The sequence below is a fragment of the Plecotus auritus genome (assembly GCF_963455305.1).
Source record: "Plecotus auritus genome assembly, chromosome: 14".
Taxonomy (NCBI): Eukaryota; Metazoa; Chordata; class Mammalia; order Chiroptera; family Vespertilionidae; genus Plecotus; species Plecotus auritus.
In genome coordinates this window covers 10,379,493-10,407,461 of record NC_137780.1, presented here as the reverse complement: position 1 = coordinate 10,407,461, position 27,969 = coordinate 10,379,493, and the positions used below count along the sequence as shown (strand labels likewise).

Below are 27,969 nucleotides of genomic sequence, written 5' to 3'. Positions count from 1 at the left end.
GCCACATTGACATACGTGTGCATGGGTGAAAAGGAGCGAAAATCTGTTATCTGGAGCCGGTGGGGAAAATTCCACATCAGAGTCCTCTGTGGCTGGGGGAGCCCCTCCCCCTCATCACTCACCGGGGTGTCACAGGACTCTCAGTACATGAGCAAATGTTGAAGCAGGTTTTCCCCATCCTGGGGGCGAAATCCATTGGGGACTTTGTAATCCAAAAGGAATAAAAATGTGTAGCGTACTAGATAACTGCCGGCTCCCTATTTCAAGTTTACAAATGGAAATGACACATGGGGACAATGACATAAATGATTAACTTTTAATAGTGTTCCAAGGAAAGCAGGGGGAAGGGGCTGAAGGAACAGCTTCTCGTAATTGCCATCTTGCTGTTCTCTCGCACAAAGGCAGTGAGGGGAGATGTATTCAGCTCCAATGATCCTGGTGCGCTCTTTGGTAAGTTTACATGAGACAATCCACTTCATTTCTAATGGAATTGCTGTCTTTGGAGAATATGTGCCTGCACAATTGCTTCAGAGAACCAGATGCACAGAGGGAGCATGTGATGGCCTAAGACCCACATGGATCTGATGCAGATGCAGTGGCGTCTTTAAAATATTAGTGCTTTCATTTTCCCCATTCGTAAAACCAGTAGACTGTAATACCCCAGTGGTACCTGATGGCCTAGTCCCGTGGTCGGCAAACTGCGGCTCGCGAGCCACATGTGGCTCTTTGGCCCTTTGAGTATGGCTCTTCCACAAAATACCATGGCCTGGGCGAGTCTATTTTGAAGAAGTGGCGTTAGAAGAAGTTTAAGTTTAAAAAATGTGGCTCTCCAAAGAAATTTCAATCGTTGTACTGTAGATATTTGGCTCTGTTGACTAATGAGTTTGCCGACCACTGGCCTAGCCTCAAAATAACCGAGGCACAGAGTCAAAGGCAAAACTTATAAGGAGTATAGTTCTGAAGGCACTTTATTCAAAGTTTTTATTGATTTTAGAGAACGAGGAATGGAGATGGAATCATCAACGATGAGAGAGAAACATCGATTGGCTGCAAGTAGCGATCTCTCACTTCCATTCCCTCCGTGCAGTGGGGAAATGCCCACTCCAGGGGTCATTGCAAGGCTTAACAAAAAATAAAAACCCAACTAAAGTGCACACTGCACAGCCTAATGCATATGAAGATATGGAGCTCTCAAAAATAGGTTATTACTTTTACATGCAAAATCTTTGCTCCTCATTTCGAGACATTTCATATCAACAAAGCATGAACAGCTTGGCAGGCCTGGCTCAGCAGTTGAGTGTTAATCTATGAACCAGAAGGTCACGGTTAGATTCCCGGTCATGTTAATCTATGAACCAGAAGGTCACGGTTAGATTCCCGGTCATGGCACATGCCTAGGTTGTGGGCTCGATCCCCAGTGTAGGGGGTGCAGGAGGCAGCTGATCAGTGATTCTCATCATTGATGTTTCCATCTCTCTCTTCCTTTCCCTTCCTCTCTGAAATCAATAAAAATATATTTTAAAAAACAAAGCATGAACAACAACAACAAAAAAATCACTGACTGGTATCTACTTGAAATAACTTTTTTGGTGGCACCTTAGAGATACTCCCCAGTGGCTCAGTGTCAAGACTGCGCTCACAAAAAGGCACTCTTTGCTGCTGATGATCTGATAACTTGGGAGTTTTGTCTAACACTCTGCATTAATGAGGGAGCTTCTTAGGATAATATTACAACAGAGAGTGCAAGAAATACCAGGGAGGTCAACGCGGTTCTATTACCTGTCATCTAACACAGAAATATTTTCCTTGAATACCATTAAAGCTTCCTCCTTCTCTTTGTTCTGCTTTTTGAAGGCGTTGAGAACCCGAATTTCCCTACCGATAATTTCTGTTTTCGACTTGGCAACATAATGATATTAGACTTCAGGGGGAGAAAAAAAATTCACCTTGGCAATGTCTTCTTTGGGAGTTTGTACAAAAGAGATTTTGTTCGGATGCATTTGCTAAGCAGGTTCTTTAAGTAAGCAAAAACACAGCTGCTTGCTACTAAATGACTGGAGTTGCTTCACTTTTTTTTAAAGAGAACCTACCTGGAAAATGCTACACCCTTTAAATGAACATTTTATTAAAATGGAAGTTATAAACAGAAGGGCAATTGGACCGGGAAGATGCTCTTTGCTGGCCTGCTGATAAGGGTGAACCCCGAGGACTGGGAGTCCCTGGTGCCATATATAAATCAAGACGCAAGCTGTGAAGGCAGCAAAAACCGTTCTGGGATAATTTTTTCTTTATGTCCTGCGGGGGGTTCGAGACAACTGACTGGGGAAATGTCATGGCAGCGACATGAATAAGGCCGTGCTATCGCATGCACTAAGGATGCTCCTCCACGTAGGATGTGGCTGCCTCCTGATCAACCCAGGTGAACTTGAAAGTAACAATCTAACCGACTGAACGTCGGAGCCTGGCCTAGCCCACCTGACACGTGCTCCGAACACTGCCATCAGCCTCCGCCGGGCAGAATCACTAACAACTGGCCACACTGCAGGGTGTCCTGGCTGACCTCGTGACCACGGGGCCGACCGGGAGTTAAGCTCAGGGCCGCTGCCCAGCATCATGAGAAAGCACCCTACTGCCCAGTGCTCACCTGGGAAAAGATGAACATTCAAAACCCGAAGCACGTTTCTACGCGGTCATGTCCTTTCGGTACCATCGTAAAGTCCAGAAATACTGTGCCAGGACTTGAGTCTAAAACTTGACCCTGATTGTGTCCAGCAACAACAGCTGATGTCGATCTGATCCTTACTCTGAGCCACATTGGGCGGCAAGCACTTAACCTATAGTATCTTACTAGACACAACACTTTATTTGCGAACACTGTTATTGCTACCATCATTTTACTGATGATGACCCTAAAGATTATTAAGCCCTAGCTGGTTTGGCTCAGTAGATAGAGCATCAGACCGAGGACTGAAGGGTCCCGGATTTGATTCAGGTCAAGGGCATGTACCTCGGTTGCAGGCTCGATCCCCAGGGCCCATGTGGGAGGCAACCAATTGATGTTTCTCCCTCTCACATTGATGTTTCTCTCTGTCTCTCGCCCTCCTATCCACTCTCTCTAAAAGTAATCAATGGAAAAATATCTTAGGGTGAGGACTACCAAAAAATAACAAAATAAAATAAATTTAACAAAGAAAGGTTAAGGAACCCCCCCCCCCTTTTTTAAGGCAAAGTATAAATGCCCACTTTTTCCCCATGATATAACTAAATTGGTCCTCCGCACTTTGATATGCAGGCCTACCATACTGTGCATGAATGGGGTGTCTTGCTCTCATTTGCAAGAGTCCAAAAATAAAAATTAATAATTGAGTTGCCAAGGTGAAACCCATCACAGCAATAAACAGCAAAACGCCCTTCATCCTTTGATCAGTGAATTCTCTACCGAAGTAAAATAATTACTGCTTTCACAAACTGTCTCTGTTTGCCACCGACAGAGAGCAAACTGAACGCGTAGGCCCTGCAGTCATCTTCAAGTAACCAAGGAGAAGGATCAGAATAAAAATAAATCTTGGCCAGATTTATGGGTGCACCGTAAGGAGGTCTTGTTTTCCCCCTTCAAATACACAATACCTGCAAAAAATGAAAGGCGAATGTGGAGAGCAGATATCTTATAACGGATGGGCTTTCTCTGACATACAGTATGGGGTGATGCCGCAAACATCATGCCGGCCCATCACTCCTGAGGCTTACCAGCAAAGGAGAATTCTTTAGGATGCGGACTGGTGTAACCACTCAGATTTGAAGAAACTATCATTTTTCAAGCGTACTTCTTGGAATTTTGTTATATTGCGGTCTTTTGTTGTTTCTCCACACATCTGTTTCATGGCTTCAACTAGTAACAGTTTTTTTATTCAAAAATTCTAACCATAAAATCAAATGTCATTCATTCAGATACTATTCTGGTGCTGGCTCATGAGAAGGCATACTAGTATCTGGTAAGAATTTAATTATATGTCATATAACATAACTGGAATTGGTCACCCACTGAGCCATCACTTCCCTTTTGCACCCCAGGTCTTTAGCAAAATGGTGATCAAGCCCTAGCTGGTTTGGCTCAGTGGATAGAGCTTCGGCCTGAGGACTGAAGGGTCCCAGGTTCGATTCCGGTCAAGGGCACATACCTCAGTTGCAGGCTCCTCCCCGGCCTGGGCCCTGGCCCGGGCTCCTGCAGGAGGCAACCAATCCATGTGTTTCTCTCACATCGATATTTCTCTCTATCTTTCCCTCTCTCTAAAAATCAATGGGAAAATATCATCTGGTGAGGATTAACAACAAAAACAAAAAAAGGAAATGGCAATCAATGAAGGATTATTATTTTTAAAGAAAGTCTCATTTTTCTATAAATCGCCCTTTGGAAAAAAACTCATTTCCCTCAGGCAGGCATTATCTAAGATGCATTTGGCTAGTTGACTCAAGAAAATACCTGTTAAAGGAAAGAAGGTCCCCATCAAAGCTGTTGAAACCTGATTTCATTTCAGATTTGAGAACTAATGTTGTTGTTTTTTGTTTAAATAGATTGTGTCTGTCAATTTCCAGACCCGCTGAGCCACCAGCCTGCGTGGACCGCCGTGGTCAACACGGGGGTTGTAGCAGCAAATTTTATTAGAGGCTGGTAATTGAATTGAACAGGTTTACATTTGAATAGATTTACTACATCCTGATCCCTGACACACTGCCTGGGACTCAACTCCCTCTTCATCCATAAAGACACACTTAAGGCAGGATCATTCTCTGCAGGCGGAGAAGGCCGGTCTGGAACCAAGGCGATGGCCACACGGAATTGTGCATTTATATGCTGGAGGGAATGCCGTTTGTCACTGCATTTTTTTTTCAAGTGCAAAAATAAAAGAGTGTTCCATATTTGCTCATAACCATTCTATCCTTTCTCTTTGGGGGAAGGGCCTAAGAGAACTGGTATTTGCCCATCAAAGTAGGCATAAGGGGGTAGAGGAAAATGAATTATTACATGAGTATATCAGCCACAGCAGCAATTTCCTTGAAAATAGACCCTCTACAGGCTCGATCAGAGCATGTGAAGAGGCGTGAATATTAGGTAAGCACCGCACCCATTGCCTTTCACCAACAACGTTTAATTAGACACAGTTCACAGCTCTTGAGTTGCTCTAAACACCTTTCAAGATGGCTCCTGCTTAAAAACCACAAGAGGGTAAATTCAGGGGAAAATGTTGTTTTCTACTTCCTGCTTAATCCTGGAAGGACACACGGTCATGTAAATTACAGCAGTAAGATCAAACTGATCAGAACATTTCTATCCATTTGGAAATGGAGGCATATCCCAGCATTCTCCAGATTTTGAAAATAAAATCAGTATCTGGGACACATCAACTCAAAAAGTTGTTGATTCATATATTACTTTCATAACACTTTCAAAAATTGACTTGCTCTTTCAAAATAATGACTTCTCAGCTCCCGACTCTTCATTAAGCCTTTTTTTGTTCCTATCAAGGAAGGAGTTCGTTCTCAGTGGACAAGCCACAGGGAAGAAGCATGGCGTGATTTCCACACCCCCACATATGATCTGATCCACTCATCGTCCTATCACACTGCTCACGGTAAAAAGTAATAAGAACAAACCAGGAAAAGTGATGAGATGGGTAATGCCACGCTGAGTGAAGCTCTGGTTCGTTCTTGGGGCACATGCTTGGATCTTTAAATGCGGAGGTTAAAAAGCCAGTGATCGCCATTAAGGACAAAACAGACAAACACACAGAGCCAACCCTAACGAGGCAGAGTCTATGACTTCGCAGAAGCTATACATTTAAATATTTACTTTACCTCATTTTCTCTCAAATGTCAATGACCACGCTTTCATTTTGTTCCTTTATAAAGTTATATTTGGTTTAAATTCTGGCAAATTTTCTGAAGAAAAGGAGATAGTATAACTCAAAGGCAGCATGCAACATGCACGTTTATAAAGGCACCCATATGCACAAAGATACTTTAAATAAAACCCCACACACAGCTAAATCTAGGGTTTTCAAATAAAAAAAACAACAACACAAATTTTCTCTGAGCTCGAATGTTAGTTTCACAGACATGCTGAGATACACAAATATCTCAGGACCTTTGATGTGGGTGGGAGTTGAGAGAATTCTAGAATCTGACCATTTGCTTCCAGTTCCTGGCTGTGTGAGCTTAGCCAGTGTGTTCAGCACAGTGTACACACGCACGGTTATTATCTTGTGTATGTTGCTATTATCCCCGACTGAGAGCCACAATGCTAATGTCATGACTGCAAGTTCTTTATAATGGAAAATCAATCCAAAAGATAAGACTGGAAGACAATAAACCGTGCTTTAAATCTAAGATTAATTAAGCAAGAAGAACATGGTAGCTACATGAAATGATGGATATGTTAATTAGCTACATGGTAGCAATTATTTTACAAAATACATGTATATCAAAACAGCACCTTCGGCACATTAAATATATACTCTGTCAATCCTAGCTCAATAAAGATGGGAAAAATCTCTCTGTGAAGCTGATAAAGAGAAGAAATGCAGAAAGACAATAGAGTCGCCTCCTGGGTGCTCTCCATCTCCTGCCTTCTGGAAATTATAAGGATGAAGAAAACCAGAATTGCCCAAACCTACCTGGTGGGTTGAGCCAAACAACAGGTACATCCTACCTTGCCCCTTCCTGTCGATGTCAGCAGCTAGCCATGAGGTATCAGAGAGGTCAGATAAAGAAGAGGCATTCCGCCCTCAGATTCGGGGCACTTATTGTGACCCCACCTTTTCCCGGTTTCTCTCGCATTGTGACAATTCCTCATCCGCACCCCCCCCCCCCCACCTCCCATTCCCAGCTGAAGCGCAGGGCTACCGCCCAGGGCCTTACCTTCCTTCAGCATGCCCACTTTCAAACACTTCATGAAACGGCAAGCTTGGCAGGATTTACGCCGGCGCTTCGTGATTTCGCATTCGTTCGTAGCAGGACAGCTGTATTCTATGTTACCTGAAACACAGGGGCAGGAGGAGACAAGCCGTCATGTGGGCAAGACCCAGGAAATGTGAGCATCTCAAAGGCAGTGGATGACTCCTGTCCCCTTCCCGCAGAATTAAATAAATAACAGGCACGAGGCTGTGACAAGTGTCATGAGGCTGGATGCTCTGGGACAACCACTGAAGACACATTGAACACTGAGAAGGTATCTGGCGAAGCTCTTCAAAAACTCCTGTTCAGAATGAGCCTTTCATTTGATGCTTAGCTCACCCAGGCCAAGACCCAGTCTTCTGGGATCTCAGGATCCAAAGGTATTTTGAAGTAGATTATTTCTATAAAACCTCAAGCATCACAACTATCTTCTTATATCGTCAAGCCTGGATTTCTCTTTCTTTATTAAAAAACTAGAGGCCCAGTGCACGAAATTCATGCACGGGGAGGGGTGTTCCTCAGCCCAGCCTGCACCCTCTCCAATCTGGGACCCCTTGAGGGATGTCTGACTGCCCATTTAGACCCGATCCCACCGGGCCTAAACGGGCAGTTGGACATCCCTCTCACAATCCAGTACTGCTGGCTCCCAACTGCTTGCCTGCCTCTGCCTGATTGTCCCTAACCGCTTCTGCCTGCCAGCCTGATCACCCCCTAACCACTCCCCTGCCAGCCTGATCAATGCCTAACTGCTCCCTGGCTAGCCCGATTGTCCCTAACTTCCCTCCCCTGCTGGCCTGGTCATCCCTAACTGCCTCCCCCTGCCATTCTGGTCGCCCCTAACTGTCCTCCCCTACAGGCCTGGTTGCCCCCAACTGCCCTCCCCTGCTGGCCCGGTCACCCCTAACTGCCCTCCTCTGCCGGCCTGGTCACCCGTAACTGCCTTCCCTGCTGGCCTGATCACACACAATTGCCCTCCCCTGCAGGCCTGGTCCTCCCCAACTACCCTCCCCTGCAGGCCTGGTCCCCCCAACTGCCCTCTCCTGCAGGCCTGGTTCCCCCCAACTTTCCTCCCCTGCAGGCCTGGTCCCTCCCAACTGCTTTCCCCTGCAGGCTTGCCCCCCCCAACTACACTCCCCTGCTGACCTGGTCCCCCCCCCCACTGCCCTCCTCTGCCATCCTGGTCACCCCCAACTGCCCTACTCTGCTGGCCTGGTCACCCCTAACTGCCCACAACTGCCCTCCCCTGCAGGCCATCTTGTGGCGGCCATCTTGTGTCCACATGGGGGCACCCATCTTGTGTCTTGGAGTGACAGTCAATTTGCATATTACTCTTTTATTAGATAGGATTTTAATGCTTCCAAATAAACTGATGAACAAAAACAGATCCGGAGACAGAAAAGCATCGAACAGACCATCAAACCTCAGAGGGAAGGTAGGGGAGGATGGGGGTAAGGGGGAGAGATCAATCAAAGGACTTGTACGCATACATGTAAGTTTAACCAATGGACACAGACACCGGGGCAGGGGGGTGAGGGCATGAGTGGGAGGGTGGGGGGGCAATGGGGGATAAGGACATATAGGTAGTACCTTAATCAATAAAGGAAAAAAAATTAATGCTGACATCACTGCAGTTGTAGCCTTTTCCCCACCCTTTGTCCACCTCCATCCATCCATCCATCCCTTTCTCCACCTTCCTAGACCTTCACCAAACTATTGGTGTCTGTGGGGCATGCATCCATGGTCTTTAGCTAAGCCTGGGTTTCTTTGGGTGACTAACGTTGGGATGCATCAGGCATATTGTCTTTTTTAAAAATATGTTTTTATTGATTTTTAGATAGAGTGGAAGGGAGAGGGAAAGAGATAGAAACATCAATGAGAAACATCATTGATAGGCTGTCTCCTACACGCCCCCTACTGGGGATGGAGCCGCAACCCAGGTATGTGTCCTGAGCGCGAATGGAATTGGCAACCTCTTACTTCCTGGGCTGACACGCAACCACTGAGCCACATCGGCCAGGCAGGCATATTGCCTTTTTGACATAAACTTCATTATGGACGATAATCGGCGGGCTCATTTGGGACTTTGCAGGAAGCTCCTACAGGGCAGCCATGCCTGAAGTTCCCTGATTCTTGCTGTAACCTGGACCACAGTCTCACTAAACAACTCAATGCTTGGTCAATGCTTCACTATTGGTAAACAGTGATCCTCATCTTCATCATCACCATCCTCATCACCCTTGTTACACCACTTGCAGAAGGAGATACAAACCCCCCGGCCCCATGAAAGTGTTATGGGTAAGAATAAACTGAGGTGAAACTGGGTTTTTATCATCCGAGTTTACATTTAGTGGTAGTACTGACATATTTGAAACGGTATGTAGCCAGAAGATCCAAACTTCATCTGGAATTGGCATGTGGGAGGCGCCCTGGGCCTGCCTCCAGCTTTGCAAAGAAACTGCCTTTAGAATAAAGCCTCTCTCCCCATCAGCTCCATCCCACAGCCCTGGAAGGTCTCCCGCTCCTTCCTAACCCTTTCCCCTGGTGATTAAGTGCATTAGTATCTTAATGAAAATGCATTCTGTTTATTGCCCTCTTGGGAAGGGGGAGGTCATCACACCAAATGCATAAATTGTCATCAGAGACGGTCTGAGCATAATTGCAATTTTGCTGCTCCGTGTCTGCTGTGCCCAGGGTCTGTCCGAGTCCCCTGAAAGTAGGCACAGAGACTAGTAATTAGCATAGAGGCTGCCTGGGACTGCAGCATTGATGAAATATTTCAGAGTTAATCACACTTTGTCAACACTGATTTATATTGACTACCTTTCTCTAGACTGATGCCTCCTCAGTAAATATCACATTAGTGGATTGCAAGGTGGTACAGACTCAAATCCTCAGCTACCGCTAATTCCACAGGAAGGAAGACCTCACCACTTAGAACCACTTTAAATTGGCTCAGTACGCATGACATAAAAAGGGTGGGGGGGGGGGGGGCTGTGTATTACAGCTTGAGATAAGATCATCCAAATAGTTTGGCTAAATTAGGATTCCAATCCAGGGTATTTATAATAATAAATGTAACTACTCTTTAACCTAAGAGGTTAAATATAGGAGTAATGTTAATTGCGCCCACAGAAGCACACTCATCACCTTCTTTGAAGACATTACTGATGCTATAGTCATAGAAAACCAAGTCAAAGCAGCCAGACTGTTTGGGTCATGTCTGAGAATAAAGGGCTTGAGAATATGAACTGTAGATAAACCATTTTTCAGTGCAGTTTCTTTAACCATCACCGAAAATTTACTTGACATCAAGAGAGTGTTGCTAGTAATTTCTGAGTTACTACCAGAACCTTCCATCTACATGGCCCTCCCTACCCTTATTTGAAAAGAAACCCAGAGCCAATGTGGCTCGGTTGGTTGAGCGTCGACTCATGCACCAGGAGGTTGCTGGTTCGATTCCCGGTCAGGGCAAATGCCCAGGCTATGGGCTCAATCCCCAGTGAGGGGCAGGCAGAAGGCAGCCAGTAGCTGATCAATGATTCTCTCTCATCACTGATGTCTCTCTCCCTTCCTCTCTGAAATCAATAAAAACATTTAAAAAATAAAATAAATAAAAAGAAACCCAGGTCCCTGCTTCCTTAGGAAGACAATGACTAGTGAGAAAGAAAATTTAAAAGTAAGCTTTCCAAGCAGCATTTCTTCCCTTTCCTACGCCTGGGAAGTCAGTGAGAAGGCATACTTGGCTCAAGCTCCAGTATGCAGGTGTGAGCCCTAGGCCCACACTCTCAACCCAGTGCTGGCAACTTCTCCTGGGATGATCCAACATCCGCTCCCCATCCCCACTCTCCAAATAATCACCTTTCCTTTCAAACTAGTTCCTCTTCCGCTTTGAAAAGTATACCCTCATCCTTCACAATAGCCGACTTCCGACCAGAACCTAAATCGGGCCTGCATGAGCTCACACCTGGACTATGGCAGCTATCTCCAAGCTGGGCACACTGCCTCCATCCAGTCCCCATCTAATCCATGCTGCATGCCTCCATCCTATGCCTCTTCCGATGACTGCTTTGATCAGTCACCACCCTACTTTTTTTTTAACGTCCATAGATTCCTAGGGTCTCCGAGATTAAATATACAGTGTTAGACTAGCTAACGAAGCCCCTGCCGATGGAATGCTCATGGGCTTTCCCAGGAATATGACCATTATCACCTCACATGAACTTTCTGATGCAGCCACTGAGATTGATTCTTCTTGGCTGCGTCCTTCAGGCTTCCCTCTGAGAATGATCTATTTGTGCTCCTCTTCTCTTCTTAAAATTACTTCCAAGTCTCAATGTTCAACTCAAATCCCAGCCAAATCGTTCATGAAAATGGCTCAGCCCAGCCTAGCAGAAAATGATTTCTTGGTTCTCATATCTCTTTAGGTACCTACGTCATAGCAAGGCATGCCATATTTTGTTACACCTTTTCCCATGCATGTTACCCATTCGAGGGTAAGGTCCTGGAGGCAAGGACCCTTTCTTGGGCAGCATAGAAATCCTAGATAATAAAAGCATAGTATGCAAATTGTCCCCTTGACCAGGAGGTCCTTCAGGAGTTCAACCAGGGGGTGGGGCCAGCGGGGGGAAGGGAGGGATGCCCAGGCTGGCAGCCTGCAGCCGCTAGGGACCCAACCAGTGCACAAATGTTGTGCACTGGGCCTCCAGTCTTCCATTAAAAGCGAGTACATAAGCAAAGTAATACTCTTAGAACAACTTAATATTTTCATGAAATCTCAAGGTCATTTTGATGAACAGCAATTACTGTGTTGTAATACAGTCATGTCCACAAGGTCAAGTGAGTGGGCTATCCTATTAGGAAGCAATTTTAAGGACACTAGGAAAAACCTTCCTCTAAATCAGAAAAAGTAGAAGAAAACTGAGTTAATTATCAAAACCTTGAAAAGTAGCTTTGGCAAAGATGGAAATGCAGAACAAAACAGGGAGATGAAAAACAATACAATATAAAACAATACAATATAAAAACTTCTGAGGAGGAAAAGGTAAAAAGGAAAGAATGTAAGAGGCTTTAAAGGAAATAAAAATGCATCTTGATATGAATAGAATAAAAATAATATGAAAATATAGAATATAGAGAGACTCAGTTATTTAATTTCTATTTAATTATAATATTTTAAGGTACTGTCAGAATTGTAGCCACATTGGAGAATATAGTTAGGAGTGATTCAACAATAGTGGCTTAATCTATGCATAACTGTGTAAAGAATTTAAAATTTCTTCAAACAACAGAATAGCCACAAGAGTGTTCGGTGGTTGAGCTTCAACCTATGAACCTGGAGGTCATAGTTTTAACCTGATTTCTGGTCACATATCTCGGGTTGTGGGCTTGATCCCCAGTGTGGGGCACGCAGGGGGCCGAGGACCAATGATTCTCTCTCATCACTGATGTTTCTATCTCTCTATCCTTCTCCCTTCCTCTCTGAAATCAATAAAAATATATTAAAAAGAAAACACAGAATTTCACTGTGAATAGATGAAAAAATACAGTGGGGCCCTGAGTGTTTTCCAAAACATATAGTTTCAGCTTAAATGCATAGAAATTGTTTACGATGAGCCCAGGTATCCTTCAGCCAACTGTCCTGTTTCAACAAATGTCTTCACATTCGTGGACGATAACCTTGATTTCACTAAGTAACACCTTGGTTTACATCTCGAGAAAAACAAAGCAGCATCATGCTAAGGAACTTATTTGCTGGGGGAAAACCTCTCTCATGTCTGAGCCCCCCATTGAGTTTCTCAGTTCCTTGATGTTGGCTATGATCACCACACAACCAAGTCTTTGTTGCATCTGAGAATCTACAGAGCTGCTGCCCTTGAAAACCCTTTCCTGGTGCTTTTACTACTCAGTAAAGAAAGCATTTATCCAAAAAAAAAAAAAAAAAAAAAGTGCTGCCCGCGCCCCTGGGTAACAACGTCCCATCTACAATCTACAGTATTTTGGTAATGGCTCAAAGACACGGCTCCCAGAAGACCCACGATCTCCACAGGGCACTTGTTTTCCTCGGTTCATCAAAGTGAAAACGAGACAGTGTTTCCTGTGGGCGCCTGCAATGCTAACCTGGACAGACACTCAGGATGAGGCAGAAGTCACTGTTCACCGCCCGGGCTTCTCATTTCTCACACGGCGGAGATGTCTTGCATTATTGCTTGCTCTGATGTGGGACGCATTTGTCCGATGGCACCAGGGACCCAACTGGGCAGCTCCTGATGACAGGAGGGGGATTGTCCCAGTTTTGTCAGGAGCTGGGGGAGTGAGCTGTGCTGAGAGGGAGCTGATTAACCTGGAAGCTGTAGGGTTTTTTTGTTTGTTTGTTTGTTTGCTTTTAATCCTCACCTGAGGATATTTTTCCACTGATTTTAGAGAGAGTAGAAGAGAGAGGGAAAGACACAGAGAAACATCAATGTGAGAGAAACACATAGATTGGTTACCTCCTGCATGTGCCCTGTCCAGGGTTCAGGCCGGAAAGGAGCCTGCAACCAATGTACCTGCCCTTGACCACAATCGAACCCAGGACTCTTCAATCCGCAGGCCAACGGTCTATCCACTGAGCCAGACTGGCTAGGCCTGGAAGCTGTGGACTTTAAAGCCGGCTGACAAGAATGATGGAGCCAGGTATAACATATTTCCTGGCGACGTCTCAGAAAGTCCTGGGCCCTGATTCCTTATTTCAGACTCTTTTGTACAATTAGTGTGCAGCAGCGTAATATTCTCACTTACTGCCTAATAGAATCTTGCAGCTAGCTGGCGGCGGGCGGGGGGGGGGGGGGGGGGGGGTGGGCGGGGGCGCGGGAATAACAGGGTGGATGCAAAACTCCAGCCCGGAGTGCCGGTGAATAATTTGTGTCTTCCTTTCAGTCACCTAATGGACTTTTACAGTTTGGCAGTGAAAGGGCTGAGGGATGTAAATTAGCCTGGCATCTCAAAATAAAAGTCTATGTCAAGTCTCGTCTCCCGACTCCCATGGCTCACACATAGGCCTGCTATGGTTCCTGGGAGGTACCCCCCGGTTCCCAGATGCAGACATCACAATTATAACACCCATTTGAAAGCATCCCTGTATCTCCCCCAATTGTTTTAATTTTATTAACAGAACCAAGGGGGTGGCGATAACCCGCAGGGCATTCCAAGTGGGGATTATCCAATTGTTTTCCAACAATAAGTGATTTGAAAATAATGGGATTTGCCTGAGTACACATTTACTGAGCATTGCAATAATCTGTAGTATTTTTGTTTTAAACACCGGAATCCAAAAGAAAAGGACAAAAGCCCTCTGTCTATGGTAATGAAGGTTTTTCCACTCAGAGATCTCTTCCCCTTCTCTCCTTTTCTTTCTTTTCAATGCTTTGTTTCTAGCTACTTTCTGCTCAAACCACTGGAAATTTAAAAAAACAACAACACACACACACACACATGGGGGGTGGGAATGGCTGGGGAGAGATCAATGAGGGGAAAAAAAAGACATATGTAATAGTTTAAACAATAAAGAATTTAAATAAAAAATAATAATAAATTAAAAACACACACATACAAAACAATACTATCTATAGCTGGGATTACAATGTGCATGTAAGTTGAGTGCTATCTTTTTTTGGGGGGAGGGAGGTAATCCTCAACTAAGGATATTTTCCCATTGATTTTTAGAGAGAGTGGAAAAAATGGGGAGAGACAGAGAAAGAGAGAAACATTGATGTGAGAGAAACACACTGATTGGTTGCCTCCCACGTGTCCTGACCAGGGACAAGGATGGAACCTGCAACCAAGGTACATGCCCTTGCTCGGAATTGAACCCAGGACCCTTCAGTCTGCAGGCTGACACTCTATCCACTGAGCCAAACCAGCTAGGGCTACCCCAAATTATTAATTTAAAAAAATTAAGCGTAGTCAATTACACATAATAAAACTCAAAACAATCCACCGATGGTGTATCATTTGGCAGAAAGCAACACAGATTTTTAAGATATTAAGCTTCAAAGAGTTGGTTCCGCCCCTTGTTTTTTTGCAGACCACATAGACACACGGACGAATACGTACTCACTTACACCTGACCATCTTTACAAAGATATGGGCTAGTTAATTGTAGGAAAGACTAAAACTCAAATACCCTGACATCCAGTCTAATACTCCTTAAATGCCCCCACTAAAACTTACTTGTCAATACCTAGAATAAACATTAACAGTGCCAGGCATTCGTCTATGTACTTCACATGGATGAACCCCCATTCTGTGGATGAGAGAATTAAGGCACCGAGACAAGAGGTAACTCACCCAGCATCACATGGTTAGCAAGTGCCTGAGCCAGGATTTGAACCCAGTCACACTGGATATAAAGCCTGTGCTCTTGACTGATACTTGCCAGAGGGGAGGGGCATTGGATGTTGGATGTAAAAGGTGAAGGGATCAGTAGTACCAATCTGTACTTACAAACCATCATGGGGATTGGTAAAGTACAGCCTAGAGAAGATCGTCAATAATACTGCATATGGTGCCAGGTGGGTACTAGAAATACCAGGGGGGACACTTTGCAAAGTATATGATTGTTGCCCTTGCTGGTTTGGCTCAGTGGATAGAGCGTCAGCCTGCGGACTGAAGAGTCCCAGGTTTGATTCCTGTCAGGGGCACATGCCCAGGTTGCGGGCTCAATCCCCAGTAGGGGGCGTGCAGGAGTCAGCCAATCAATGATTCTCTCTCATCATTGATGTTTCTATCTCTCCTTCTCCCTTCCTTTCTGAAATCAATAAAAATATATTTTAAAAGAAGTATATGATTGTCTAACAACTGTGCTGTACACCTGAAACTAACAGAAAGTAATATGCAATGTCTGCTGTCATTGAAAAAATTTAAAAATAAATACAATCCGTGCTCTGAACTATGATGCAACACTGCCCGGCTCTAATCTTTTGGAAGTAATTGAGTGTTGCTTGGCACAGAGATAGAAAATGGAATTCCTATCTTCTGAGAGGGAGCTTTGTGTGGCTGCCGCCGTTGCTATTGCTGATGGTTGGAAAGGAAATGGTGATGCCCGGCGAAGCAGGGTGAGGGTGGATCTTGGCATTGTCTTTGACTGTTGTCAGACTTATGGAGCAGGGGCAGCTGTGGGAGAGGATAGGGTTGCTTTTAAGAGAATGGCATCTCTCAACACCTCAAAAAGAAATCCCTCAACTTATCTCGGCACCACCATGGTTTGTGGCCAGTGTAACTGCACAGAAACCAAACAAACCTGTCGCCAAAGCAACAGGTGTCAGGTTGTAAACAATATAACTTAAAGATCCCAAAATAATGCTATTGTTCATGATAGAAAAAATAATAATCCGCCACCAGGAAGGCAAGCTCTGAAATGCATTTCAAAGAGAATCGTGTGTATAATAAAAACACACTCGCTGCTGAAAATGGCGGAGTAATAAAGATCTCTCCTCCAAGTTCCGTAGGAATGCAATGTGGTTAGCTTTGGCAGGATGCTATCATCTTCCAAAAGACACTGTGGTCCTGCAGTGTGAGATGTCCCCTCCGTGATGTGTACAGTCTCTTCATCTTCATTTTTTAAAATGTCTTATTGATTTTTAGAGAGAGACGAAGGGAGAGGGAGAGAGAGATGGAAACATCAATGAGGGAGAAACATAGACTGGCTGTCTCCTGCACCACCTCTACTGCAACTCGGGCATGTGCCCTGACCAGGGATCGAACCGGAGACCTCTTGGTTCATGGGTTGAAGCTCAACCACTGAGCCACACCAGTAGGGCCTTCTTCATTTTTGAGTTCCTATAATGTGGGGATCCTGTCACAAGAGTCTTCATAAAAGACCTCAAAGATGACCTGTCACAAGAAAGGCATTATATCTGAGCTAACCCTAAGCCCCACAAAATGTGTTGTGCTCAATATTCAACATCAACTTTTCAATGTTCCTTTCCGGCTTACAAATTTTAAACAATCTGATACGAGTTTGCTTATATCTCTTTTAAAACATATGACTATAAAAAAGGGGGCTGGGATATTGTTAAAAAATACACTTGATGAAAGAAAGAAGTGTTAAGTATCATGCAGCCACTAGCTTTGGATAGAAAACATTTCTATGTGTACATTTATTCCAAAGGCCATTTGGATATTTATAACATCATTCAAGGGCCATATAAAATGATCAACTTACAACATTAGCCTGCTATATTTGGGCAAACATTTAATTAACTAATGCCTTGGCAGGGCCAGAGCACATGATTTCCAGGGCCTCATATGGCCCACGGGCCGGACGTTCCCCATCCCTGAAACAACTAAAAATCCAGTGGCGAAATGAGGGTTAGTGGATAACATCCACGGAACTGAGACAGCAAACTGTGGTTTACTGAAGAGTTGAACTCTCAAACTTCATATTTAGGGAATGTCTGGAAATGGTTTATAAAAACCTAAAATAGTGTTAAGACTTACTTCTGTCCACCTCCTCTTTATACACCTTTACTATCACTGAACCATAACTTTGGGAACATTCTTATAATCCACTATGTTGAAAAACTGAATAAAAAACTTGGCCCATAGACTAGAAACCTCTCTAGAAAAATTAATTCTAAAATTATCTGATACTTCAAAAGCTTTTAAAGTATACGAGGCCAGGTCAGAGCACAGGCCTCATCACATCATCGTATTATTTGTAGATGAGAAACTTCAGGCACAGAGAAATAACCGCCCAACATGTGTGGGCACATTCTAAAAACTAACAGATCCATGACTGTGGTGATAAATGAACAAATTCTTCATCTATTACAGGTACAACGAAGGGATTATATTCAACTCAAGAGAAGGAGAACAAGGAGGAGGGAGAGGAGGGGGAGAAAAAAATAGGTACGGTAAGTACTAGAGAGGATGGTGAGAAGTTGGACCCCTGTTGGTGAGGTGGAAAATGGTGCAGCCATTGTAAAAGGCAGTATGGTGGTTTCTTAAAAACACTCACTGATTCCAAGAAGTGGGTCTGCTAAGTTAAAACTAGGAAAAATAAAACTGCAAATGATGCTATTTCCTGAGAAATCCATTCACATATTGTACATTCTCTGCCAACAAAGAAAGTCTGCAATACTAAATTTTACAATTGAAATAAACACTGAAGATAGCTGTTAAAATAGCAGGAGTAGAATAATAGTTCTCATTCATAATTTAGCAACATTAATGCACTTCAAAAAAACTAGACATAACTGGCATCCGATGCCAGAAAGAAAAAAACAAAACAAAACACGAAAACGTCAGACTTACAACAAAAGCAAGCTCTGAGTTAAAGCAAATAAATTCTAGACAATATTTCTTTTGAAAATATTACCTCAATATTTAATTGAGTACTACATCTGCCCTTATAAATCACTGAGATTCTTCAAGTCAACGGAGGCATTGCCATCGTATTTTGGATTTTAATTTTAGAACATGTTAGAGATTTAAAGCTCCATGTACAAACCAGGCTAATTACTTTCTCTGAAAACTAAGCTACATAGAAGTTAATTCATTATGTTTCCTTGGGAAGTGCCTATGAAGTAACAGACAATGTGTAAGTACCTATCTCCTTCTGCGCTGCAAACATTCTATCCTAAGACCAAAATAGCTCTGAAGGCAAAGAAAAGGCAACGTCTAGGAATGAGGCTCCAGGAATGCCCGCTGTTCAGGAAAGAGTCAGCAATTCAGGGTGAAAAGAAGTCAGGGACATCAATCCCACAGGCCATGTCCACAGCCTTTAGCATATGGCTTGCAGGCAAATGCCTAATCTTTTTTAAAAAATATATTTTTATTCATTTCAGAGAAAGAGAGAGAGAGAGAGAGAGAGAGAGAGAGAGAGAGAGAGAGAGAGGGAGAGAAACATCAATGATGTGAGAGAATCTATGCTTGGCTACCTCCTGCACAATCCCCACTGGGGATGGAGCCTGCAACCTGGCATGTGCCCTGACAGGGAATCGAACCATGACCTGGTTCATAGGCCCATGCTCAACCACTGAGCCATGCTGGTTGGGCACTTTCCATATTCTTATATAGAAATAAAAACTTCAGGGTGGTTAGGGTTTTATGTATTAAATAATAAAATGTGTATTGGCTTTTTTGGATATAAAGATATTTTTCTTCTTTTGCCTCCATAGCAAGGGTCCAGAAGATTAAAAAAAAATTTTTCCACTCACTCATTTATGAATTGAGGCCAAAATTAGAATTAGGAAAAAAAAATCAGAATAAGTTAATAACCCTAGGAAAATGACGTTGAAATCATTGCCTCTATTGTAACCCTGTTGGATGATAGGTTAGAACTGTCAAAGTCTTCTAAAAAATGTTTGGTCAACAGAAAAAAAAAACAAAGAAACAAAAATACGCACCTTGATTTTTACCTAGCTATGTGCTGACCTAATTCAATCGTCTAATGATAACTTGAAAACAGCCAATGAATAAAATGTGCCTTTCTGGTTGACTTTCCCTGAAATCTACAATTAATTGCCTTTCACAACCGGAATATCACATTCAGCTTTGAAATGTACAATTACCATTTCTTTTCTCAGGATGCGCTCTGGGTATACGTTCTTTGGGTTCTCAATGTAAGAGGTATTTCTCCCAGCTCTTAAAATGTATATGCATTACATATTGTATAACTAACCTTAGAAATAAATTGGTACAACAAGAAATAAAGACGCTAAGGAGGAGCTATGCCCTGTGACAAGGCCTTTGGGTGCACATGTCCCTTGGTCAAGTCAATGAGAGTAGAAACCCGCTTACATAAGCCCTGGCCACAAGGGCTGGGAGAGCGTGGGAAGACTTGGTCTTCAGGCACATTGCATAATCCTGTCTCATTCTCTGGAGCTTTTTAAAGAAGGGAAGAGAGAGGCTATGATACGTCAAAGATAGTTGGCTGCAATCCTGCCTGAAGGCTTGACAATGGATTCTATAGCCATTTCAAAATCTGGATAAGAATCCATGATAAGCCCTAGCTGGTTTGGCTCAGTGAATAGAACGTCAGACTGTGGGCCAAAGGGTCCGGGGTTTGATTCTGGTCAAGGGCATGCTCCTGGGTTGCAGGCTCCTCCCTGGCCCGGGTCCTGGTCACAGCCCATGCAGGAGGCAACTAATCGATATGTTTCTCTCACATCGATGTTACTCTCTGTCTTTCCCTCTCTCTTCCACTCTCTCTAAAAACCAATGGAATACACCCTTGAGTGAGGATTAAAAAAAAAATCCATGGTGATACGAGAGATTCGGCACCTTCAACATCTTTGGAGTTCAAATGCCATCATTGTTTGGCCACAGAAAAGAGGGGCTGTTCCAATCTTCCTTATAATTATTGCCCTGATTATTACATTATACTTTCACAATTTAATCCCTTTATGTGCCTCACTGCCTCTCTGGGGCTAAGTAAGGACCGTGGTGGGTTGCCTGCCGAGGGAGCTAGCCGCATGGCCTCACCCAGTGCGCCCAGCTGCCAGCTCCAAGCACAGCCAGGTGGGCAAGCCCAGAGCGCTAATCTGGACAGTGACATCTCTGTCTCCCGCTCAGAACCCTTGCAAGTAGCTCTCTCCAATATGGAGCGGAGCTGAGCATATACATCAATGCCAAGATCAGCCTGCGCCCCGCTCAGCGCGGCTCCTGGTCCCGTTTCAGCATCCGAAGGAAGAACCGGGCACAGAATTCCCACTGCCTTATCCCAGGGATTGCTCAGTAACTGCTGCAGAGCTAATAATAGTGAAGCTAGTTGATTTGTTTAAACAACTCTCGGGAAATTGTTTCAAATACTTGTTCCATCTTTAGAAAATATACTGAGGACCAAAGAGTTTAACCCCCACCCCCCCGCAAAAAAAAAAAATACCTGGCTTTCTTTCAAGGCATTTGTATGAGGAATTTAACCCCAACCCACCAACCTTTGGAAACAATGTTGTAATAAAATGTAGATAAAAAATGAAAGTCCAGCCAGCAAGCGGCCTGGCGCACAGTAGGTTCTCAGAAAATATAGGGTGTCCCAATATAATGTATACACACACTTTGGATAATTATAAAGGCAGCATTTATTAAAATACATTTCATTTTCAAAATTGAGCTATCAGCTGTTAAAGTGTGTATACATTTTGAGGGAACACCCTGTATTTGTTGAGAAAGTGGGAATGTATTTCATACTGAAAACTTCCTTCATATGTCAGAATACACAGGATTTGTTGATTTTTCCCAAAATATCTGCTTATCTTTATGTGGCTAGATCCAGAGCTGTGTATGCCAAGTTAACAAAACCAAATCACCAACATTTAAGTTTTAGCTACTCTGTGTCCTCAGTATTCTAACACTGTGGACAGACAATGGCTGTAAGGACCCAAAGACCGGAAGCGTGCTTCATTACCGAGTTTTGCAGTTTTATAAATAGGCTAACGTGATGTTTCCAGCCCAGCCAGTGTTGCTCAGTGGCTGAGCGTCAACCTATGACCCAGGAGATCACGGTTTGATTCCTGGTCAGCACGCATGCCCGGAGTTGCGGGCTTGATCCCCAGTAGGGGGTGTGCAGGAGGCAGATCAATGATTCTCTCTCATCATTGATGTTTCTATCTCTCTCTCACTCTCCCTTCCTCTCTGAAATCAATAAAAACATTTTTTTAAAAAAAGATAGAACTGAGACAGTGAAACTTGACAAATGAGGATGAGAACTAAGGAAACCAACCAACCAACCATCAAGTGAGGTTGGTAGAGGGCAGGGGATCCCCAGGTCCCAAACTAACCTTGGATCGTTCTCTTAAAGAACGCCTTGCAGGCTTCACACGACGCGACCCCGTAGTGGTACCCAGAGGCGATGTCCCCGCACACCAAACACAGTCTCTTGGGCATGGAGTTGAGCATGTATTCACACTTGGTCTGGGGGTCTTCCACAATGGTGCTGGAGCAGTCGTCATACAGTTTCCTGACAGGCCCACTGCCTCCTAGGATGGGAGCGGAAGGGTAGAGAGGTGGCGAGTCAAGTCCGTTCTGGTGTCCATTCATGGTTGAACTGTAGCTCCCACTGGCGTCCGAGGAGCCACCTGGGCTGTGGTGGTTGACGCTGTCCGTCAGGGAGGCCGGGCTGGAGGGTTCCGTCTTGATGAAGGACGAACAGCTGGAATCAATGTGTCGATCTTTGTTTGACATTCTGCAGAGAAGCCTGGGATTCAGGGAGAGACAGAGGGAGAAAGAGAAGGAGAGAGAGAGAGTCAAACACAGCCACCAAAAGAGGTAGAAGCAAAGAGGAGGTAAAAAAGGAAATAGAGAAAGTGAAAGGGAAGAACGAAAGGAGGAAAAACAAAGGATTCAAATGTTAAAGACTCTGCCCCTTGGGAGGGTGCTGCCTAAGACCTAGGGATTTCCCATCATTCATTCTCTAGTCAGCACCTCTTGTTCTACAAGAAGGGAATCAGCATAAGGCCATGACAGGGCTACATACAAATACCCAGGCAGCCCATGAACAAAAGGTCTAATGGGTCCAATTCCTTTAATTGTACCTTTCTCTTGGCGAACAGACAAGATCTAAATCAACTCTCTAGACTCTAAATGTACCCATGGAAGAGGAGTGATCTGCAGAGTCCGCATCATGTCTAAAATCGCATCTATTTTCACTCTACTTTTCCCTCCCACTTTCAGATCCTACAATCATTTTCCTATGAGCAGAACCAAACTTTTGTCAAGACTGAACCGATGAGTCTGTGGCTCTGCAATTACTATTTGTCAGCCCTCTTCCATGAGCCTAGCCGTGTTCTTTATTGATCTAAGACACATAGGAAATATATCCTCAGTCACTTTGCTTCTTTATTCAAATGGTTCTATTTCACAGACATGGACCACTGTAGAAAGACATCAAGTATAAAATTTTAGCCGATGTTTAAGGCTTTACTTCCTGGAGCCCACAAATGTTAGTGAAATGATGACCAGCACAAATGTTAGTGAGATGATGAGCGGCACTGATGAATAAATATGTTTGTGTGTGTGTGTGATTTGCCACTGTTGGAGAGATGAGTCAGCAAAAGCCATGTGAGCCTACTATATACCTGTGCCCACGCCCATAAATCTGCTACTTTATATTCAGCAAAGTAAGAAGGTATCAAATTTTGTGATGGGGAAAAAAGAAGGTTTGTGATGGTCCCCTTTCCTCCCCATCTTATGGTCTTTTAACATGAAACCTCCCGAAAACAAATGTGGACATCTACGGTGACAAACTCTCTTATCTAGAAGGAACACCCTGCCCGTCTTCCTTGGCTGGGCCCATAAGCGATTCAGTTTCAGAAAAGGTAATTAGATGAAAAGATATAATGGGTCCTATTTTCTTCCCACTCAGTCATAGTGCAAAACCCCTTTTAGCAAAGTCCCTACGAACCTTCTGAGAGCCCACTATAGGAAGAAGAGGTGACAGTTGAGAAAGGGACTTAGATAATTGCTTCCCAGTGGAAAGTTGATTTATGGGAATCCCACAGAGTAATGGTCACTCGCCAGAATTTGGGGGAACAGCCAAATGAATGCAATTATCTCCTTCACTATAAATCCAGTCATGTTTGATCACTGCACAGATTTCATGCTCTTCTCCACACCCCTCCCCCCACTGTTCTGTTGCTTTAAAGTGAACAAAAATATGCCCTAGCCAGGTTGGCTCGGTAGAGAGAACATTGGCCTGTAGACTGACAGGTTTGATTCCCAGTCAAGGGCACATATCTCTGTTGCAGGCTCCATCCCAGCCCCCGGTCAGGCACGGGAGGCAACCAATAGGTGTGTCTCTCTTACATCGATATTGATATCTCTCTCTCTCTCTCTCTCTCTCTCTCTCTCTCTCTCTCTCTCTCTCCCCCCTTCCCTTCCACTCTCTCTAAAAATCAATGGAAAAATATCCTCAGGTGAGGATTAATGACGACAAAAATAATAATAAAGTGAACAAAAATATGGAATTTCCTATCAGGAAATGTTAACTGTCCCAAGAAGACCATCTCAAGAACAAGCGTTTGCCTCTTCATCAATATATTGCACCGTGGACACTGTATTCTGCTTCCTAAACTTAACCAGGATCAGGACGTAAGAAAAGCAAACAGGACAGAGAAAGCCTCCCAAAGACTTTGCTTGCTGCCCACCCGCCTATGTTGTCCTTTCACAAGAACAGAAGAAAGAACCGCCCCCTCACCAGCCTGCCCGGTGCCCGCTCCCCCTGCGTCCGCGGCCCGTCCCCGTCACTGCTAACGAGCGCTGTAATTAATAGATCGCTCTCCTGGCTCCCCGCAAGCACTCGGGGCGAAGCACTTTTCCTCGAGTCAACGTTTGAAAGAAAGCGGGTCGGCGCTGACTTACAACAGCCCTGCAAATCCCTTTTAATTTAGAGCACTTACCCCACCACACTCCACTCATTACCTTATAATTACTGGACTCTTCGCACATACATTACGATCTGAGACCAGAGTTAGAAGTTATTAGGGTATTAACACATGGCTGTTCCCTTTCCTCTCTCCGGCTCTGAATTTCTCACAGCTATGACAATTAACTCTTTCGAAACTGCCCGCCAACACCAAGTCTTTTTTATATTTTTATTGATTTCAGAGAGGAAGGGAGAGGGAGAGAGAGATAGAAACATCAATGATGAGAGAGAATCATTGATCGGCTGCCTCCTCCACGCAACCCGGGCATGTGCCCTGACTGGGAATCAAAATGTAACCTCCTAGTTCATGGGTGAATGCTTGACCACTGAGCCACACCAGCTGGGCTTAATTTATTACTTTAATTTTAATTATTTTAAGTGGTCCATGGTTCTTTTCAGACATGAACAACCTCCTTCATGTACACCTTTTGCCCAGTTAAAATCCTAACAGCCACGTTGCCATGTATCAGGTGCTCGTAAGGTGCCAGGCACTAGCCTGAGCTCTTCACAAAATAGTACCAGATTGAATCCCCAAGACAACCTCAGGTCTGACTCCAAAGCCCAGGGCAGCCATGTCTGGACGACATTTTAAAGGTGTGCACTGATTTCTTAAAAATGGAGAGCTATTCCATCCTCAGCTCAACCATGAGCAAAAAGGGGCTGTAGGGGACAGCTCACTGGCTGTGGTCCCTGTTGAGCCCCCTCTCCAGGGTGGTAGCGACGCCTAAACAAAATCTCCAAGAGAACACAGTTGACTCCTAATGACTCCTTAGCTCATTACACTGAACACTTCCTTGGCACCATTACATTATCCGCGAAAACTATGGCGGGTCTTAATTCTCTCCCTCTCTGTCTCTGAGATTCTATAGCTCTATTATTCAAGCCTGAAATATTCACAACTATCTATAAATTCAATTGTCAGCTGGTGGGTTTTATTCTAGACTTCACTTCAATCTAAAATTAGAGGCACTAAAATTCGCATTAACTCTAAGAGGAATGTAGTGAATAAGACTTTATTTCAAAAGAACACCTTTTTGTCAGAAAGAGCCATTTTCAAGATGATGGCTTTATCTGCAGCCAAAGAGAATAAGCCCAATTCCACATTGTGCTGTTAACGCAGAAATTTCAGGTCACATTGGATTAATAAAAACCTGAATTTAGTTAAGAATTATGCATAGAAATTGCGTGCTGAAAACTGTGGGAAATATTTATTTTAAAGCCTTAGTATAGTTGCTTTTATTTTAAGAGAAATGATGAGCCCTGGTCAGGTAGTTTAGTTGGTTAGAGCATCATCCCAATATACCAAGGTTGTGGGTTTGATTCCTGGTCAGGGCACATACAAGCATCAACCAATAAATACATAAATAAGTGGCACAACAGATTGATGTTTCTTTCTCTCTCAAATCAATTTAAAAAAATAAAATGATGAGTAGCACAAGGGAACAAGACTGATTTTCCAAAAACCTTCTCTGAGAGAATACCCTGAAATCAAACCAGGGGGGAAAAATAATTATGTAAAAGAACAACAACAAACATTTAGTTTCTGTATATGAAACTATATTTGAGGGGTTTAACAGCCTTCCTGAGACCGGGGAAATGTCAGTGCTTTGAAAAGCATTTTCAACAATTTGAGATACGTCACAAATGATTCTGATTTCCATGCTTCATCATAGGAACTCATTGCCTAGCCTGGCTTAAGGGTCCAAAAAGGTAAATTTTATCTTTGGTGTTAGACACTAAAGATCAGGCAAATAAAACTTCCTGGTTGCAGGACCACATAAAAATGTAATTTTTGAAAATTAATTAATGGTGTGTCTATGTGTGCCTTTATAGAGAGAAAAAAAGAACAAGAATCAAAGATAATCTGTAAGTGAATATTCAATTTATATTATAATCATCGAGCAAGCTTAATTGTTTTCAGAATCTAGCTAGATCCAGGTAAATGTGTGATCTTGTGTGAATTGCAGTGAATTTTCTCAGACCTGCGTACGCGTCTGGGGGTCCCATATTTCCCAGATGGGACTTAAGCATAGCCAATATTTTAATTGTCAAATGCTGGAATATTCCACTGGTTTATATATTATCCCAGTCATCAAAATATAAGTTCTTCACAAACAGCTATATTTCATATGAAATTCAAATTTATTTGCTATTTTTATTCCCAATGTAAAAAATGGTGCATAAAATTCTCATGAGAAACATATTCAGAGGTCTTCTTTGGTCGTCCTGATTGTAACAGGAGGCAAGGATTTTGAAACTTTTACTATATCAGTGACAGACACCTTAATAGGCTCAATGAATGACAACTAAACAACTCACTCTTCTTTTTCTCTTCCTTGTCACCCTTAAGGGCTGAAAAAGGTACCCATCCTTGTAAATTCCAAACACACTGTCAATTTATATTCAAAAATTGTATGCAAGTTTACAAATACAAGAAGAGAAAGGGGAGAGAGAGAGAGAGAGAGAAGTCCTTAGCATCCTCACTGAATCACAGAATATCAGGTTACTAGATTCCACACCTAATTGCTACGCTTACCTATTCACAATGGGAATGAATCTAGGAGCACTGGATTCAGAATCTTCCACCTTCTGAAATCACCACATGAATGATTTAAGTAATTGTGTTTTAAATAATAATAATAATAAAGCTTTAATTAATTAATTAATTTGTTTTCTTTTCATGCTTTTTTTTTGGGGGGGTGGGGGTGGGGGGAGGGTGATTCTCTAAGACTAAGGAGCGAGGCCCAGGCCACAGAGCCCAGGCCCCGAGCAGCACCCTCGCAGCCCGAGTTACAACTTCCAGCAGCTACTTTGCAAGAGCTTTCAACGAATCGCCCTCCAAAGTGGTAAGACATGAATCGCTTCAGAACAAAATGGGCAGCAGCTGCTATTGTCAGAGCGGTGATGGCGAAGAAAGGGAACGCAGGTGCGTGAAGTGCCGTGTCAGGCAGCCACTGTGCAGTGTGTGATTTGAGCAAACATGACTACTTTGCGGAGACAGGGTGTCATTATGGCATCACAGTAATACGCTGCTTTGACAACTGTTGGCTCTAACATATCATCATTGCATTAAGGTACACTGGCTTAGTTGGGGAAGGGAGAGAAAGGATTTTTTCTTTTAATAAGAAATATCTGAAGGTCTGCCTGGTTAACCTAACGGAAGGAGATCATTAGTTGTAAAGAAAGAATTGTAAATCCAAACCCACATGCTCAGAAAGATTGAAACTCGTGTGCACGTTATGTATAAACACTTGGGTATAATTTTAGGCCTTTTTATTTTTTTTATTTTTATTTTTTTGTTGTTAATCCTTACCAGAGTATATTTTTCCATTGATTTTTAGAGAGAGTGGAAGTGGGGGAGACACACAGAGAGAGAAACATTGATGTGAGAGAGACACATCCATTGGTTGCCTCCCACACACGCTCCAACCAGGGCCAGGGATCCAGCCTGCAACTGAAGTACGTGCCTTTGACCAGAATTGAACTCAGGACCCTTCTGTCTGCAGGCCGATACTCTATCCACTGAGCCAAACCTGCGAGGGCAATTTTATGCCTTTTAAAATAAGTGTTGAGGTCCATCTATCGAAACAGATTTCTACAGAACAGGATGCTTCTGA

The 27,969-nt window shown here is 43.6% G+C and overlaps 1 protein-coding gene across 8 annotated transcripts in view; it reads right to left on the bottom strand.

Moving 5' to 3' along the window:
- The window catches only part of ESRRG (estrogen related receptor gamma), a 458,151-nt gene that overhangs the window by 110,390 nt on the left and 319,792 nt on the right, over positions 1-27,969 (bottom strand). For all 8 annotated transcript variants that reach the window (XM_080650913.1, XM_080650910.1, XM_080650911.1 and 5 more), the window contains 2 exons: positions 21,711-22,126; positions 6,916-7,032 (listed from right to left, as the gene is read on the bottom strand). In XM_080650913.1, the coding sequence (XP_080507039.1) occupies positions 6,916-7,032; positions 21,711-22,113 (520 nt within the window). In that variant the 5' untranslated portion in view covers positions 22,114-22,126. The remainder of the gene's footprint in view (positions 1-6,915; positions 7,033-21,710; positions 22,127-27,969) is intronic.